The sequence below is a fragment of the Solea senegalensis genome, linkage group LG13 (assembly GCF_019176455.1).
Source record: "Solea senegalensis isolate Sse05_10M linkage group LG13, IFAPA_SoseM_1, whole genome shotgun sequence".
Classification (NCBI taxonomy): domain Eukaryota; kingdom Metazoa; phylum Chordata; class Actinopteri; order Pleuronectiformes; family Soleidae; genus Solea; species Solea senegalensis.
The window spans coordinates 5,269,662-5,289,035 of NC_058033.1; the positions used below are offsets into that span (position 1 = coordinate 5,269,662).

The 19,374-nt window shown below is 38.7% G+C and overlaps 1 protein-coding gene across 2 annotated transcripts; it reads left to right on the plus strand.

The window, feature by feature from the left end:
* The first annotated feature begins 1,521 nt into the window (after positions 1-1,521).
* Positions 1,522-16,852, plus strand: LOC122779645 (14-3-3 protein epsilon). 2 transcript variants are annotated; one of them, XM_044042196.1, is made up of 6 exons: positions 1,522-1,785; positions 6,842-7,041; positions 8,880-8,986; positions 10,833-11,039; positions 12,024-12,160; positions 12,453-12,475. In XM_044042196.1, the coding sequence occupies exons 1-6, from the start codon at positions 1,722-1,724 to the stop codon at positions 12,458-12,460; spliced, it is 723 nt and encodes a 240-aa protein (XP_043898131.1). In that variant the 5' UTR covers positions 1,522-1,721; the 3' UTR covers positions 12,461-12,475. The 2 variants fall into 2 exon arrangements, with proteins under 2 accessions (XP_043898131.1, XP_043898130.1); XM_044042195.1 differs by lacking the exon at positions 12,453-12,475 and adding an exon at positions 15,859-16,852 and having other exon boundaries at positions 1,530-1,785.
* Positions 16,853-19,374: the final 2,522 nt, after the last annotated feature.

The window sequence follows — 19,374 nt, forward strand, 5'->3', positions numbered from 1 at the left end:
TAATCATTTATCAACATTTTTGGCAAACTATTAAGATATTCAGTAAACTTCTCTATATATGAATGATTTCTTTGTTAATAAACAAGGAAATATTCACATTTATGTGAATATTTATTTACAGGATTTATCAAAATAGTTTATGATTAAATTGATAATTGATTTGTCATTGCAGCCCTATATAGACGTTTGCTTTACATTTAAAAATCACACAATCAATACACTAAACATAGATCAGTGATCGATTAATAATTAATCAGTTGTTGTAGCTCTCCAGTTTATTCCTGTAACTAATTCTCCACATAGATTATGCACCTGCACGCAATTTCACAATAAGAGCGTGTTTCCATATTTCTACAAAAGCTAATCTCAATTGTAGTCTTTTACTTAGTCAATAAAAATGGCCTTACATTATTGTTTCCATGTGCCACTCAGTTACACCCAGTTTTCATTTGGTAAATGCCTAATTGGATCCAAATTTGGAATGTGCTGATTCAGTTTTCCTTGTTAAAATTCTCTCAGGAATTTGTTTATCTAACAGAATTTTCATCTTACACAATATTTTACTAATTATTACTTGGGAAATTTGTTTTTCAACCACATACAGTTCAAAGGTAAAATTAAATTAAGACTGCAGAAATTCTAATACCTATATTATAATTGTCGTTCAAAGTCAGAAATGAATGTAACACTCATATATACAGTAAATTATTAGCAAAATCATTTATTATTTTAAATAAGTGACTATACAGTCTACAATAATATAAAGTTAATGTATTTTACACAACATATGAAAAGAACTGAACAATTTAAATGCATTTAAGTCTTGTCTTATGACAGAATAGTCACAAAGTATTCAAGAATGACTTCATATAAATATTGCAAAGTGAAAGCATAAGACAAAATAACACACATGCAACATACACACTTGAATATCTTCAGTTATTTTCCTGAAAAGTTAGTGAGAAAGTAAATATTTGCACAAATTTTTAACAATTTAGGCACAATTTGTGAAAAAATCAATAGTATTTATTTCCAATACATGCTCTTATAATATTCTTCGATACAGTACTTACAGTGCTCTGTATGGATTAAAGAGTGTATTCAAATATAAAATAAAGGTTGTTGTAATATACAGTATGTTGCAATTATTAACAAGAAAAAAAGAATCAAGCTTTTTAAATTCAGGAAATTAAACAAATATATTCATTGTTATGTATTTATTTGACCCTTTGATCTTGACCTTTTAACCCAGCGTACTTTTATTTCCTTGTTATTACTGTTTTGTTTCTTTTATCTGGTTTCAGTTTACTAACCTGGTCTGTCAACGTAAGGCCTTTGTAAACACTTTTTTTTTTAAAAGCGCTAGATAGAATAAAGTCAATTATTTGCTTTTTATAGCGACAATTTAAGCACATCTTTATTGATATTATTATTTGTGTATTCGGCGGTGTTTCCAGGGGATTTGGTGGCGTTTAAACGCGGAGGGTGGTCTATTTCGGGACTCGTCCTGAGGGTGTAGGCGTAGATGAAGACTGTCGCTGCGTGGGTTTCCCGGATGGAGTAGAGACGCCATCTTTACGCCAGTGCTACCGGTGGGTCTTCGATTCAGCGGAGCGACGGTGCCGTTGCTGATCCATCACAAGGAATCGCCGAGCAGCTGATAATCTTTTCCCCCTTTACTCCCCGGGACGCTTCGAACAGCCCCCAACGCCGAATCGACCATGAGTGACAAAGAAATGCTGGTGTACAAGGCGAAACTCGCCGAGCAGGCAGAGCGATACGATGGTAAGCCTCACAGCCGCACAAAGCAGGGTCATTGCAGAAAGCCTGGCCCCTCTTTCCCCCTCCGTCTCCCTGCGCAGGGGGCTCGGAGACTCAGGTAAAGCGGTTCACATGGATTTGTTGGGTGAGAGGAGACAAAATGGCGGAGACTTGTCCTGCCAGCCGAGCCGCTGGACACTGAAATGAACCACGTCTCGGCGGTAACGGACGCAGCAGCTAGCTCGCTCCGTGGGAAAATGAAACGTGCTTTGTCTGGTGGTCCGGTGTCTGGTTACCGTTTACATGACGCGGAATAAGCTAAGCTAGTCCGCGGCCACCGGTAGTTAGCAAGCCGTTTAAATTGCTAACTAGCCAGTTAGCACGCTAGCCCCCTTTTCCTTGGCTCCGACACGCGTCACGTTGATTTCCAGTCAAAAATACAGCATTCGTCCACACCCTACCAAACATGACCCGCGCCCCCTCTGGATTTACTAGCATCTACTGGCAGCGTCTGGAAGATTCTGCTCCGACACGCAGCAATGATTTATCTGAAAACTGAGTCACAGGTTCACGCTAACGTAGTGTGTTAGCTTAGCCAAGCGGTTGAAGCCAAAGGAAAACTCTAATGTGACCCAAGTTTTTCACCACACAGGTGTGACATTATGTATTAACAGTCAATATTTTCAATATACAGTCTATATAAATGGCCACATCGTCATGTATTTTCAAATTTAACTCCATGAAGACGCTCATAATGAACAGTTGATGATTGATAGGTGCAGCACCAATCATACACATGGATGGGCAGGGCAGGGAGTGTTTGCCACCGTGGTTGTAAAGTCGACCAGCTTGTCCTCAATCGGTGCTTTTTCGCACTGATTTCAGCTCGTGTATTCAAAGCTTTAATAGTTAATTACGTTCTTAATTCCACAGTGAATTTACAGTATAGTGGCTTTACCTACACAATTACACCATACACATTGTGTGCATTACTCGTGATCATTTCTTTATCAAGAGCAAAGAACTTCAGCAGAAACATCTGGGAATTTATTCAGTCCTTTAAAAACCCTGATAGCAAAACAGATGGCAATTAATTCAGTAAATGATCGATGAATCATTGCACCCCCAAGCAGCTCAGTAAATGTACTGGATTTGATGCCAATTTGTGTTGACCTAATCATAAAAATCAGCTGTACACAGGTATTTAGGTTATAAGCACTAAATTGTTGATATCAATCATCAGAAATTGTGCTGCTGCAAATATGTGGCGATGATTTGGACATAGTATTTAAAAAAAAAAAATTAAATCTACAATTAAGTTTGTTTTAAGCCACAAAATAAGTATCATTGATGTAAGATACTTTCCCCTTGTCATTTCTTTGAAAGGTGGTTACTCTATATACAGTGTTGTTTGTAGCTTCACATGATATACAATTTTTATACAATTATACAATTTTTATGAAATAAGTATTTACTTGACCAGCACAGACGCCACCATTTGTGTTTGTAAAGAAAGCAGATCAGAGGGATAGCTCAGCATTTATCACAGCGGTTGTATAAGGTATAGATGCCAAATATGCAGTGCACAAAGTAGTTTCTGTAGACCTGCATGGAAGACAGACTCTGACAACATGGCTACTGTCAGAGACGGAAGGAAAAACAGATATTGGCCACTCAACAAAAGGCTTGCCTTACCAAATGTTCACTTGCTGGAAATAGAAAATGATAAGCCACCTTAGAGCTGCAATGATTAATTAAATAATCGATTATTAATTGAATTAAATACTGAGATTTTCCAAATGCAGCAGGCCCAATATTTTTTAAATCCAAAATGTGTCAAAATATAATTTTGCATTACTTATTTTATTGCACATATACATCTTATTCTACAGACTGAAGAGAAGGTGGAGAATGATTACGAGAATCATATCGCAATTGCAATTCCTGTCAAAATAATTAGATATATATTCAAAGTCCTTCAGCCCTAGCATTTCACCAATAATTATATTTAAATAGATTGTAAAATCAACATTAAATACAGTAAAATATCTTTTTCACACAAGTTGTCATCTGCAGTTACCATGGTAATTAAAACTAATACAGTAACATTCACCGTTGGGAATTTTTCCATGGCATCGGTAACTGTTACATCCTGACTTGTATGTCTGCAGTCAGGCTACAGTGTGGCTTATTTGCTTCTTCAAAGAATATGAACAAAACATACATCCTGTACTCAGGTGTCTGCTGTCTGTCACACCCCACCTCTTTGTTCCTGTAGTTGTTGCATCACAGGGTGTGCAGTGTATGCGTCAAATGTATACCAATGTAATCTTTGACTTGACAGATCTGCTAATCAGGTATATGGAGCTTTACATGTTGAGAAAACATTGAAAAAGCAGAGGTCATTGAGTTTCCTGGAGTGCAGGCCAGGCTGGAGGGTAAAGTGATCAAAGCAGCACAGTGCTCCTCCTGGCTTGAAACCGTTGTGTATCGGGTTTCGTCGGCGTGCTGCATTGAACCCTGCCATTGGCTTCAACAGAGAACACCCTTTCTGTGAAGTTAAAAGCCGATTGATTGGCTCTTTGCTCACAGCTAACATGTTTATTAGCCTGGTAGGTGTGACCTGTCTGCAGCTCAGCTTCCGCCTTTAGCCTTTTTTATGAACATGATTTTTATCCATGTAGCACTTTGTGATTTATTTGAATAAATGATAAATAAAATGTATGATTATTACTGGTCCTGACAAGGATGCCAGAAACGGGTCCTCAATGTCTATGATATTGATTTGGCATGCATGCTGTACATGGACTCTACATATTAAAACTTATGGAAGAATGCAAAGCTATTCATTATTCAAGCTTTTTTGAGCTTGAATATCTGTGTGAAAAAAATTGTGTTCTGGCGATGCCTTGTTGAGCTGTCTGTGCGATGTAGTGACTCTACAGGGAAATGTCATGTTTTGCATATTATCCGCTGCTTTAACGCAGTGTGTCATTGTTGTCATTACCATTTCATCCCTGGATCCACATGTGACACACCCCCCCCATCCTGCCTCAGCATGTGCAATGTTGCCAACTTAGTCTCTTTGTTGTTAGCTTTAGTAACTTTTCAGCAAGGCGCGTCAAATCTCACTCTTAACTTTCTGGCCAGACCTGAGCTACTTTCTAAGGGAGAAAGTTGTCAGTTCTGCTGCACTTGTGTGCTGCATCTGGCTCTTTTCACCACGGGTGGAGAGCCGGTCTGGCTGTAGACACAAAGACAGACGGCGAGTGAATGGGAAAAGCACCGTGACCACACAGCACAGAGTCACGGTGAAGAATGAGCTGCGCATGTGCAGTACAGCTCGTTGCATGCAGAACAACTGCTAATCTGTTTTGTTCGTCTGAGTAACGTGGTGTCTGTGAAGATGAGTTTGGTTTTCTCCTCCACTTATTTTATGTTTCAGTCTCACTTTTATTCTAACACTCATTGCTTTTTAATAACTCCTGTGTCTGCTGTTTGCTGAGCTGCATGTGATTGTGCAGGTTGTGGTTTAGTGAGAGTGAGAAGTGTTTCACAGTTGTGCAGTGGAAACGCGGTGAACACACAGCCTGGAGACACGCCACATGGTAGCAAATGAAGAAGGGTGGAGGACATTACAACTGAAGAGACTGAAACTCCTCATGATGCCAGTTATGTCATCCATGTTTGAATATGACTCACAGCTGCTGGTAACTAATGGCGGTTGTTTTTGTCAGCGTTACAGATTGATGCTTTCTTCCATGCGCCATAACACAAAATATGTTTTTGTAGCCAATTTTCTTTTTTTCCCTCCTGATGAAATAGAGCTGTTTAATGTAGAGCTGCAACAAGTCATTATTTTCATAATAAATCATAAAATGTCAGAAAATATTGATCAGTGTTTCTCAAACCTGGAAATTATGATGATCCCAAACCAAGTTTATTACATTTTAATATTTTTTTTGTTAAATAGAGCAAAAAAAGCAGAAAATACACATTCACATTTAAGTGGCTGAAAAATCTGAAAACTTATTTTAGTTCTTGAATATTAATTTAGTAATTGTTATAATCAAGTAAAATTTTCAGCCCCTGTTTAATGATGGCAAATAATACAAAAAACAGAATATACATTTTGTTTCCTCACTGCACTACAATTATATACACAGTATTTTTAATACAAATCTACGAATATCTGCATATTTCGCTGCTCGACCTTAATCTGGCCAACAGTTCTTGGTAATTAAGAATCTATCTTAAATAGGGCGTGGCTGCAAGTGTTTTTTTGGTCACAGATGAAATTAAAATAGTGGCCAAAAATGACTAAATATCTATTATGAGGCTATGAAATATGAGAACATGATATTTGAATTTGTTGATTAATTTCTATCAAATGGTTGGGAATGTCAATCTGTGTTTACCAAACCCTCACATTTCATATCTAATTAATATTTAGCCAGTGTCATAACAGAGCAAAACCAGAAACTTGTCCCATTTAAAAAATGAAATCTGAGAATTTGTTTTTATGAAACTAAAACTCAAACTGGCTAATTGATTCATCAAAATAGTCGCTGGATGTTTTAGTCATCACCCTATTGTATACATATGTAATGCATGTACATTTATTGTACACTTGTTATTACACTATTAAGAGACAGTATGTTAGAAAAACTCTATGTGAGAGTCTGTGATCTGTTTGTTCTACCAGCAAGATTATTTGCTGAAAATGTCCTGGAAACGTTATAGAAATTGATTTTTTTTGTGAGATTTCTGGAGCTCTGACGGGGTTTAATACCTGGCCAGTGTCCCAGACGACTCCATTTATAAGATGCAGAGGATGACGGAATCCTTTCGAGGCTCTGTTGTCAGGTTTAAACTCTCAGTTAATGTGATATACTTGTATTTAATAAAGGGAATTGCTGTGTATGTACATATCCTCTCGTTAATGTGGTGAATGTACTGTAAATCCATGCTTCCACTGGCATTGAGCCATTCAGCCATATTTGGTTTTATTTCTGCCAGAGTTGAGATTTATATGAAGAATTATTCCTGATGCCGTTTGTTTCCCCCTTTTGCGTCTCAGAAATGGTGGAGTCGATGAAGCAAGTGGCAGGTATGGACATGGAGCTGACGGTGGAGGAGAGGAACCTGCTGTCCGTCGCGTACAAGAACGTGATTGGAGCCAGAAGAGCCTCCTGGAGGATAATCAGCAGCCTCGAGCAGAAAGAAGATAACAAAAACTCAGAGGACAAAGTAGCCATGATTCGGGATTACAGAAAAGCGGTGAGTTTGTGGCGTTGGGATTGTGTATTTGTAGGTTTTTCGTACGTACAGAAGTTTGCACCCTGAAGGTTCACTTACGGCCTGAAAGGCTGAATGTCATAGATTGAAGGTTTGATATAAAACAATTATTTTAGTAGTTTTGGAAAGGTTGCAGTCAAATTCTATTTTTGAATAGGATGTCCGATACCAATACTGATATCCCAAACTCATTTATCTCTCCATACCAATATCAGTCCGATTGTCATTTTGGACGTTTGTGCCATTTCAAGTCTTAAGACTTAAGACATAATTCTGTTAAAGAAGAAATGATCAGCCCAAAACAATGTTGTTGCTGATTTTATTTACATTTTTACAGTCTGTGTTAATCTACATGTTGATATCTGTTTTTATTGAGAACAAACCAGACCTCAGTTGAAAAGAGAGATTAACTCAATATTGAGTGTTGATGAAGCAACAGTCACATCACTTAACTGCAGGCTGTCTGTGCTGACGTCTGTAACCAATTACTGCGAAACATTAACCTTGATTTTTTCAGCCGGCTTTGACTCTGATGGGAGACATTGGTCCTCGGTCTGATACGATACACATCTAAAAATATATATATATATTTAAGGTGGAGTTGAGGCTTGTTTGCTAGGTTCGCCAACTCGACTTGGGGCTTTTAATAATTGACATTAATGGCTCTTGTTGGCTTTTGTCCGTTTCTGTGCTAGGGCATGTTATTTACATGGCAGTCTCTAAAAAAAAAAAAAACTAGTAATCTGACAGAATGTATTTTTTCATCCGAGCTTCTTAGGTTTTTGATGGGTTTAATGTTTAGCTTATACTATTTTATTTTTTATTGAAAATACTGTGCCAATGTAATTTTCATCAGCCATAGACATACAATAAAGACGAGAAACATAAAATGCATTTCCTGAGGTTTACGTTCATGACCACAAAGTTTCCAAGAAGATCACTGACAGCAGCTTTAACATGGATATATGGAATAGATGTCATAGATATTCTCATTTCCATATACATTGGCAAGAGGTTTCACCTTCTACAGGCAGGATATTTTTTAAGCTCTCCTCCGGTAACTTCTTCTCCAGGGAAAGGGGTCAGATTTCATTTACACCCGGCAACACTTGTCCCAGTGAAATAACAAGGCAGGCAGGAGCCATGAATCAGCATTTAATCACAATTTCTTCATTTCTGCTGCAGAGCAGCTTCTGTCTGCTCCTGTGAGTGCAGTGAAGCACAGTGACCCTCCAGGCTTTCAGATTTTATGACTTCTAAAGTCTGTTATTGTCACGTTCGGTTCTTTGTTTTAAAGGTTTATTGCAGCGTTGGGGCGAGTGAGAGATGCCAGAACTTTGTCCCTGACAAACTAAAACAAAAATCTACATGAGGGCTTGAGACGGTCTTTGTTTGAGATTTTCCCCAGGTTAAAAATAAGTCATTGACACAGTAATACTGGGAATCCCGTCCTCGTTTTTATGTGAAGGAAGGATTTCCTACTACATATCGGCATTAATTTAAATTATTGTACATTCCTGAAACACTTATTTGGAAGTGAAAACGAGCAAATTCCAATTTCCAAAGTTCCCCTGACTCCCCGCTGTGTGAAAGCAATATTTAAACAAAGGCCTGCATTATTTTACAAGGACATGATGTTAAAGATGCCAGACTTGAATGATTGATGCTGACCCTTGAACTGAGGCTTTCTTTTGGACTTGATTTACACCGCAAGCAAAGACGTGGTTCAACTGAACCTTGTTGTTATTCTAGTGGAGCCCTTTTTGATAACTCTGACCACACTGGCTGAAAGTGGTATTTGTGTGTGTTTTGACCTGTAGGTCGAGAAAGAGCTGAAATCAATCTGCCAAGACATTCTGGATGTACTGGACCAGCATCTCATCAAATCCGCCGATTTGGGAGAGTCAAAGGTTTTCTACTACAAAATGTAAGTTAATGTTCCTTTGCTAAGCAACGATGGCTAATTTATTTGATTTTTAAGAAATTTAGTTGGTGCTCACTGGGCCAAAAGTGCCAGAAACCAATGACAGAGACCCACAATCAGTGAAAAATGTTTGCCAGCAGGGGAGCTAGGAAAGACAGACTTTAACCACTGAAATCTGTAGGGTGTAACTTTTTAAATATAAACAAAATGCCCATTACATTTTGATTTTGAATCTAGTGAGATACCAAACGACCTTGGAATATGGACTTTCAGAAAGCTCTGTGGGCTCACCTGAGTTCTGTGTTCAGGTGAATCTGGGCTGGAAGTTACACAATGAAGGTTTAACATAAGGCTTCCCTCACAAAATCTAAACCGCTAATTCCCAGCACCAAAGCCCATTGATTGTATGATGTAATTTTACATCATGGCACTGCTGGCTCCATCATGATCTTCAAACGTGTTATTTTTTCACTTCAGCATTTGAAATGTCTCATTCTGATTTTACACAAACTTCCCAACTAAGGCAGCTGTGGACCAGCAGCTCCTGTGTCCCTGCAAACTTAAAATGAATACTTTCTCTATGGACATTGGTGTGGGAGAAACTGAAGTTTACAGTTTCAGTTTCTCGTTTCAACGTGTTAAATGTCTTAAATTGGCATAGATTTTTCTTAGATTAGCTAAAATACTTTTACCCAAACTAAAGCATGTCTTTCCGTCAATTTTCTTCCTGGCAAAAGTTTCAGAGCACACGAGAACCTCCTCCCATTTAAAATGTTTCATTAATGTCTCCATGAAAGTTGCTGAGTACGTAAAAAAAACACACAAATCAGCACGCCTTCATCTTCTTCCTCGCCTTCAAATAAACTTGGCAGCAGGTAGACGGATTTTTAGGCTCATTGTCCAACTGGAAAATTAATCTTTACCACACAGCTGGATGCCACAAGAGGTACTGTGCCCGAACATGAAACATCATGCCCTTTAGATAAATAAATAAATAGATGATTCAGCTCCTTTTACGAACCTCTGAATAAATGAAACCATCATATGAAAACATTTTTACCTACCATTTTCTGCACCAGCAGAAACTCCTTGATCACATTAGCAATTGTTTCAGGCTACAGTAGTGAAATGGTAGTAACATAGAAGCTGATAAACGTGAGTAAAGGTGGTTGATTGGCTTATTTTGGCAAATTCTTTACTAAATATTAAAGAAAAAGGTATCTTGTATCATCGAACCTCCTTAAATTAATTAAATATTAAATGTCTGCTGCAGTTCAGGTCTGGAAAATGCTTAGTCCTGGCTGCTTATTGTTTGAAATATTAATTTTCTTTGTAAAAAGAACTATCATTTATAACTTGTTGTGGAATAGACCATAATTATCCCACACTGAGCCATATGTTTAATTAAACGATGACTAGGTGTTCTGTTTGAGTAAATGATGTAATCCAACTATTATTTATTAGTTGGAGACAGTTTTTTTAATTGCGATTCTATGAAACTGGCATAGTACAAATCAGCGTTTTTAGTTCATGGATCCACAGGAGCTGTTGGTCTTATGCTGCAATCCTTGAGTTTGTCGTTGCTTTGGAAAATCCACATGAAGGATTTCAATGACCCAATTTGCAAGATAACAAATTAACTTATTAATAGAGGAAGCAGTTGATCCACAAACTTGTGTTCACTGTGATGTTAAACCACTGATTTTCTCCATTAACTTTGGTCCATGGAGTCCACATTTGTCTACCAATCGTTGCTCTGAAATCCCGCAATCTTCAGAATCACAAAAACAATTGCAGAGTCTGACGGTGTTTCTGTTTTTTTTTTGTTTTTTTTATTTTCCCTGTCCAGGAAGGGAGATTACCACAGGTACCTGGCGGAGTTTGCTGCGGGCAACGACAGGAAGGAGGCGGCAGAGAACAGCCTGGTAGCGTACAAAGCTGCAAGTGACATCGCCATGAACGAGCTCCCTTCAACACACCCCATTCGCCTGGGACTGGCCCTTAACTTTTCAGTTTTCTATTATGAAATCCTCAACTCACCAGACCGTGCATGCAAGTAAGTGTGAATCTACCCTGGTAGTTCAAGCTGTGTTTTCTGATGCACAGCAGCTGTTACAAACCTCTAAATATTGGAATAATGCCTTCTGTTCACTTCTAACCGGTACCAAATATTAAAGAGAGCCAGTCTTAGGTAATGTGATTATCTGTGATGATAATTGGGAATAAAACATGTTTTGAAGTCTTAAAATGGCTCCAAACCACAATACCGCAATATAATGGGAAGAATCAAATAATTTTCTTGCATCTTAACTCACTGGAGAGATGGATGCTCCCCCTTGTGGCACTTCTGGATGATCTTGACAGTGGAAATTACACCCTGGGCAGCTTGTTAAGATTGTCTTTTATTCAAAGGTTGATGCTGATCTTTAGAAATCAGGGCAACCGATTTAGAAAAGGAAAAGCTAACACCTTTTGCCAATTTAAAAGGACTAGATTTGTAAGAGTGATAAAGGTTCCATTAATCAGGTAGACAGTCATTTCTCACTTTGGTGTCTTTCTGTCCCCCTAGAGGCCAAACATCACAACTACACGCATTATTTATTTACTTTTATTACGTTCAGTATGTAATCTGAAGAAATGTTTTAATTCCTGGGTTTGAACTATTTTTTTAACTGGTGGAAACGTGTTCAATCAGCATTCTGAGGACTCTGCTAAACAGTGTCGGTTCAGAAGTCAAGGCAGAATTTTGCGTCGCTGCCAAAAATGAGGAAGAGGAAAATGGCATGTTCATGCAGGTTTCTAATAGTGCTGATTGGAGGAGAGCTAAGTCATTTATCTTTGAGCCTTTAGCGTTGCGTTAGCCATAAAAAGCAAACCCTAATTTATACTGTTTGGGTATGTGCTGTTTTTATATTTGATTTTATTTCAGTATAATGGAAACTTTAAAGAAATCACAGATAAACCCAGTCATTCTGTTGTGAAAAGCAGCTTCACTGTAAACGTGCATGACCTCGTTCCCCTGTGTCTCCTCGACCCACAGGCTGGCGAAGACGGCATTCGACGAAGCGATCGCAGAACTGGACTCGCTGAGTGACGAGAGCTACAAGGACTCAACACTTATCATGCAGTTGCTACGTGACAACTTGACACTATGGACCTCAGACACCCAGGGAGAAGGTAAGAGCACCATCCCTTCTCGGGCCGTTGGCACAGATCTCACACTGTTCCTTTTTGGATTAAACTGCTGGAACTTTCATCAGCATCATCATTTGTCTTTTTTACAGAGGGATGCTAAGGCTTTTTACCTTCAAACGGCAGCTACAATAACCTTTCTAACCTTCCTCCTAACATGTCCTCTCCTCATAGCCGTCCCTCTGTTTCTGAATTTGAAGCACCTCCTTCCTCCCTGTTTTCTTTCTCGGGCACTCGCACTCCTTTAACATCTCCTCTGTCCCTCATTCTTCTGTAGATTCTTAAGGACAGCCCTCTTCCTCCTTCATAGAGGTGTATTTTGTAAGTCAAACATCTGTCATGGGCTTTCCCCCCCCCTCCACCTCTAGCGTTTACTCCTGTCTCACCACCCTGACCTCACTAACCTCCTCTCAGCACAAACTCCAGAGGCTCCAGAGTTACTTTGTTTTTCTGTCCATGTAAAACTCCTCATGGGTGTCTGCAAGACGGCTGATGATAAAAGAAACGCTTAAAGAAGAAATGCAGTTCAATAGCGTTTCATTTAGCTTGAATCTGTTATTCGTTAACGTTGTTCAGGATGGCCTTTTATTGTCTTGGGTTGTCTCCAGTCACGATTAGGGCTGCAACTCACAATTATTATGAAGTGTTGAGCAGTGTTTTACCCAACCTCAAAATGTCTTCATTTATTTCCACAAATCGATAAACGTTGCTGGCCTGGTCACGATGGTGTCAAGTTTAATCAAAGATATAGTTAGTTTTGTTAGTTTAACAGTGCATTGATTGTGAAGTTTCAGGCTGATGCTGAAGTTCAAAACTGCAATTTGTCCGAAACACGGTACCGTCACACTAGTTCAGAATCCTCACAGATTCATGAAACAAAGAGTAACCGGTTTAGCGCCCCTTATTTAACCACTATATTTTGGAAGATCCTCAGTATATGTAACGAAGATATCTCATCTTGTATAGTATGTCATCTTATTCACCACCAATAAGTTACTTATTTACATTATTTTATCTCCAAAGCTTGATAGCTGCGGCCGAGTCACTAAAACTTTATTGCTGTTGAATGTAATGAACTAAAATCTCCCTGCGAGTCAATGAACAAAAAGCAGTTGTCGTGGTAACGTTTCCCTCTGTGGAGTAGGGCTGCTCAATTATGGGGAAAAACTGAAATCACGATTATTTCAAACGATTGTGACGTTCAGTCGACGGATTCAAAAGCTAACCAATCAGGAGTGTTGTTATTGACGACGAACATTCATCAATATACATTTAACATGGTGGCGGGATGCTTCATTATGTTTTGTATGAACCAGAAACAAAGAAGAAATAATTACAAATCACCCATGTTTCCCCCACGTCCGCATAATTTATCAATTTCTTTGCATTGCGCTTGAATTATTCACACTTTAGGCCTTTAGAACAATACTTGCTTCCTCCAAAGCTTTATTTTAGATAAAATTCAAGATGATCTTGTTTGTGTAATCCTAATTGAAACACAAGTGATTAATTGTTCAGCCCTAGACTGTGGAGGGAACAGTTAAACCTAATGAGGTGACTTCAGAGCTTGCCGACACCCCGGCACCTTCACTCTGCATGTCGGCGGATGACCGTGTGCGTGACCGTAGAGACGCGCGAGCGCAGCTCACTGAATCACGGCGGCTGTAGCACTCTCTGCATGTGAAGCTGCTGCGTCTCCTGTGACTTTCTCACATCCCCAGTTTGCTGTGGCGCTAATGAGCACTGTTAAGGTTTCTATTTTAGTCGTGATGGATCCTCCGTCCTTTGTTATTTGTGCCTCTTAATTCTTCATTACACGGATGGCTGTGCCGTCTCCATGGTAACCTTCCCAAGCAACCACTTGTGCAGGTTCACGAGGAATTCCACCCCTTTACTAAATGTGTCCACAGCTTGTTCAGAAGACACTAAATTAGCTCTTGGTCACAGACCTGCATGTTGTTTACCACTAACTGATGATTTTTTTATTTTGTAGCATGATAAACAAGTGATTTCAGTCATTTATGTCTTTAAACGGTTGATAGAAATGTATGACATTAACTCCTGAACTGATGCTTTAAAATTAGTATAGATCATTTGGACAGTGACAAATAAAGGTTACTATAAATAATGTGATGGTTGTCACCACACAGTTGTGACCCCTAAACAAGTAAATGTAGAAGGAAAGGTTGGATCAGTTTGCTGTAAAATAAATACATTTGCACACCAGTCTCAAACACTATGTGAACCCTTTGGATTGACCTGGATTTCTGCACAAATTGGTCATAAAATGTGATCTGATTGTCCTCTAAATCACAACAACAGACAAACACAGGTATCTTAAATTAATACCTCACAAACGAATATGTTTTTATTGAACACACAAAGTAAACATTCACGGTGCATGGTGGAAAAAGTATGTAAACCCCCGAGGAGGAGTCCGGTCACTGAGACAAGGTTAGAGTTGTTGGTTAATGTTGCTCTAGTTTTGAGGTTGCTGTTCTCAAGACGCACTGTGTGATGTGAACCATGCCTCGCACAAAGAAGCGCTACAATGAACAATTGATGACTTGCGTAAAGCTGCAAAGTGTGAGAAAAGTATCTCTCAAAACCTTGACGTTCATCAGTCCACCTTAAGACAAGTGGAGAAAGTTCAGCACTGTTGCTCCTCTCCCTAGGAGCGGCCTTCCTGTAACGCTGACTGTAAGAGCACAGTGCAGAAATCTCTTGCACATGCTAACATCTCTGTGGACAAATCTATGATTCGTAAGACATCAAACGAGAATGGAGTTTGTGGGAGGACAACACGGAGAACCCCATTGTTGCACGTTTTTGAAGTTTGCAAAAGAGAGCACCTGGATGTTCCACAGCACGACTGGCAAAGTGTTCTGTTGACAGATCATGAAACCAAGGTTGAGTTGTTTGGAAGGAACACACAACGCTATGTGTGGGGGGAAAAAAAGGCTCAGCAGCACACCAATATCCTCACCAACCTAATCCTCACCAACTGTTAAGTACGGTGGAGGGGGCATCATGGTTTGGGGCCGCTTTGCTGCCTCAGGGCCTTCAATAAAAACATGAAAACATATAATTGTTAGAGGTATAAGACTAAGAAGACTGTGTTTGACCAATTTATGCAGGAAAAGGTCATTCCAAAGGGTTCACATTTAGTTTATTTTTAACAATGAGATGTGCCACTAAAAATGTTTTTATAAATGTTTGCACTACTGAGAAGAGTTACCAAAGTTTGTCACAGATATACTTTTTTCTTTATTTACTGTACAAACTTGATAAAATACATGTGCTACCAAAAGTTTAAATAAAATGTAAAAATACAAAACACTGTTGCCAAATTGTAGGTAAAAAATAAGTTGTCCTGCTAAAAATATTTGTACTCAGTGTTACCAAAAAAAGTTATGGAATTTGTGTTGAAATCAATATGTGTTACCAAATTTTACATTTTCACAGTTACTGTTAGATGTAAACTGTTTGTGCCACAAAAAATCTTTTTTTTTTTTAAAAGGATACAAACAAAACAGACCAGTGTAATTTTGTAAAAAGACGACACCAGACATATTGGATGTGAATAAATTGTATAAAAATCACGTAGGATGGCAGTTAGATATTTTTCCCCTCATGGTTCAGCTCGACTGACGACTGTCCCTGTTTTTGTTTTTTGATTTCAGAAGAACAGAACAAAGATGCACAGCAAGATGCAGAGGACGCGGCCCCGTGAGACTGAACAACACAAGACAAGCCCCCTCTCCTCCTTCCTTTTCCACCTCCTCCTCTTCCCTTCCCTTGTTTCTCCCCTCTAGCACTAGCTCTTGTCCCCAGCCACCTTTTTCCACTGGGTTTATACTGCAGCCCACTCTCTCTCTCTCTCTCCACCTCCACTCGTCTGTCACACACCTCCCCTCCTCGTATGCATGTCATTTCCACGTCCTCCCCTGCTCGCGTCTTAGTCCCCCACTCCCGGGTTTTTTCTCACCCTTTCTTTTCTGACTCCTCTTGCAAGTCTGTACCCTTTAAGGTTCCTGTCCCCCCCCTGTTTTTCTTTTTTGCAGTTTTCTTCTTTATTATTATTTTTTTGCTGTTATCTGTTGCCAAGAACCCTCGCCTGTATTCGTAAAAACACATATGCAAGAGTTTATTTAAAGACTGATTTTCTTTTTTGTTCCGTTTTGTTTCCCTGAATCCCCACGTGTGTGTTTTTGAACATTGTCCACGCTTTGGTCAGTTTTTTATTTTCCCCCCTTAAACAGAGGAAATAAAGTGGTGACTGAGGGTCTAAAAGGGACGTGGAAAAGCTTTCTAGGAAGAACCAAGTGTCCTGTTTTACTTTGTGGTTACCACAGTTTCCTCCAAAAACATCAATACGGTTTTTTATTTAACCCCCACGTCAACGAGAAACAGCAGAATGTCCCCCGTTTCTAAGCATCGGTCTGACCTTACTTTTGTCCATCCTCGGACCAAGTATTGTGCTGTGAGGCTGTAGCGCTAATTTTGCTAATGGCAGATAGTTAGGTAATGGCTTTTTAGCAGACAAAGTGTTCATATGTGTGCGCGTGGGAGGGGAATGCTCTACACTCTTTGATTGTAATGTAATGCAGTTTTGCATTGGCACTATATATAACAAAAAAAAGGTTTTGGGAAATGGAGGCCTGCTGAATCTTTAACTACCCCCCCACCCCGACTCTTCCGGGTTTTCCTCGTCTCAACTCTCGTCCCTTTTCCTGTCATTTCCTCTCTTCCTTCTGTTCAGTATGTGTAACGTGAATCTGATTTGTACTACTGGATATTCTCACCGGAGCCACAAGTACCATCTGTATTCTTACTGAAACACAGCATGGAATTAACATTAAACTTCAAATTGAAAAAAAGTATGGAAAAAAAGTGAGATTTTGTGGAGTTATTTTTCATTTGTGTCTGTTTTCAAACGTGCTGCATCGTGTTGTCGTCGTGAAAAAAGCCTCATGGTAAGTTCAGACTTCACCCACAATCAGCTGTCAATCACACTGCCATCATGTATTGTCTCCTTTTTCCACTATAATAGGAACATGGTTTACAAAATCAATGTCATATTTTTTTAAGAACAGCTAAAACTTGTGATGGAGCTTTAATGCTGGGTTCCATTTACCTCAGAAGTTGGAACTTTTACTGTGTTCCAGTTAAGAAAATGCACGATGGGGACAGGAACAGTGGGCAGCACTAATCTGCCCCCGGGGAGAAGATGATGTTTTGTCCATGAACGAGCTGCCTCAGAGCCGATTGTATTGAATGAAGCGGCCAACGACATGCAAGGATCGTACCATTATATGTAATTTAAGTACCATTAAATTACATATATACCATTAATGTAACACAAGCTCGTCGGGGAAAAGTTAAAGAAATGGGCGTGTGACATCTGCAATACCTGGTATTTTGTGCTCACAAATAGCAAAGCAACATCCGTCGTCGGTTAACAAAAATAATAAACAATACATTGTCTACGACTGATTTATGTGCTGTGAAAGTGAAACACGGGATGCACATAACTACTCGGAAAATGTTTACATATCTTCTAAATCATGTGAGCAGGGTTCATGTATCTGTACTTTGTTATATTTCCAGCAACTTTGACTTTTGCTCCACTACATTTGCCTTAACTATGTTTGTTACTACCAAATAAAATAAACTGCCACTCACACACTGCAACATGGGGTTAAGTGTTCTGCTCAAGGACACGTATAGACTAGCAGAGCTGGGAATTGAGCACACAATTTTCTAGTTGAAAGACAACTTGCCCTACCACTGACTCACCAATGTTTTTTTTTAAATGCTTTTACTTGTACTAAACTTAAGTACAGTTTATATCAGAATGATTTTTAATACTTAAGTACATTAACTGTCATAAACTTAAAGACCTTTACTTAAATAATATTACAAAAAACTGACTTCATCTTCTACTAAAGTACTTTTTCCTCAAGTATCCCTTTAAGGTGTTGTATACAAGACTGCTTGTGAGTAATAAATGCTCAATTTGCCTTAGATTCCAAAAGAGTTCTTTGTGTAACCAGAAAAGCTGCCCCCTGGTGGCTAACTGAAGCTACGTCCTGTTTTGTCTGTCTTCGGACTGTGTGTTTTGACAGTTCAAGTATTGAGTCACAAGAGGGCAGTGAAAGTGGAGATTCTTTAATTCGTAGATTCTTTTTTTAAAGTTTTTGGTTTATTGACGGTGAACGTAACCAAAAAACAATTCTATAATTACAACTATTCTTGTAAAACTTACATTACTGCATTATCGATGTCACAATAATGACAAATGTATAATAATTTTTCATACATTAGTGTTTCCGTCCAGCGCTGTTTCTATTGCTCCGCCAAAAATCCATTCCACCGGATCGTGAGGAGAATGACACCCACACCACTATATATTAAAAAAACACTCCAGGTTTTCCTTGTTACCTACAGCTCCTCACAGCAGCAGGTGAACCAGAACCAGTCAGCGCAGCAGCAACAAAGGTAAAGTTATCTCTAAAATGTTACGCTTTTTACTAAATTATTGTGTTAAATAATCTCTATATCAGCTCTTGGTGACGTTAAATTCAATTTAACAATTAAACTTTACTCGCGTCAGCTACGCTCTGTATAGCACACACGGCGCCATCTGCTGGTAGTTTTTATTAACAGCAAGAGTAAAACAATCACATTCAAAAAGTTTAGTATTTAAAGGACTCTTCAGTATTTCCTGCATAGAAACAGGTTTGGTTTATATATGATTGTACAGCACTTATCTCTGAAAACTTCCATATAAATAAACTTTAGTTACTTACATATTATAGTCTGGCAACTTTAATTTTAATTTCAGCTGATGAGAAGATAATTAGGTTCAAACCAGGCCTCACCTGTCATTTTGTTATTAATGAAGTTATTTCACGCTCATTTCTTGACTTATTTAAAGCTCATTTATGTCAGTTATCATGGATATCAGTTATTATTACCATCTCAGTCAGTAGAGCCGCAACTAACCATTATTTTCATAATCAAGTAATTGGTCCATAAAATATCAGAAATATTAAAAAACAAGGTCAGTGTTTGCCAAACCAAACTTATTCAATTTTAATTATTTGTTATATGGAGCAAAGAGAACCAGAAAATATTCACATTTAGGAAGCTGGACCTGTATGCAGCTTAAATACATGCTGCTGTTTGGTCCGTGA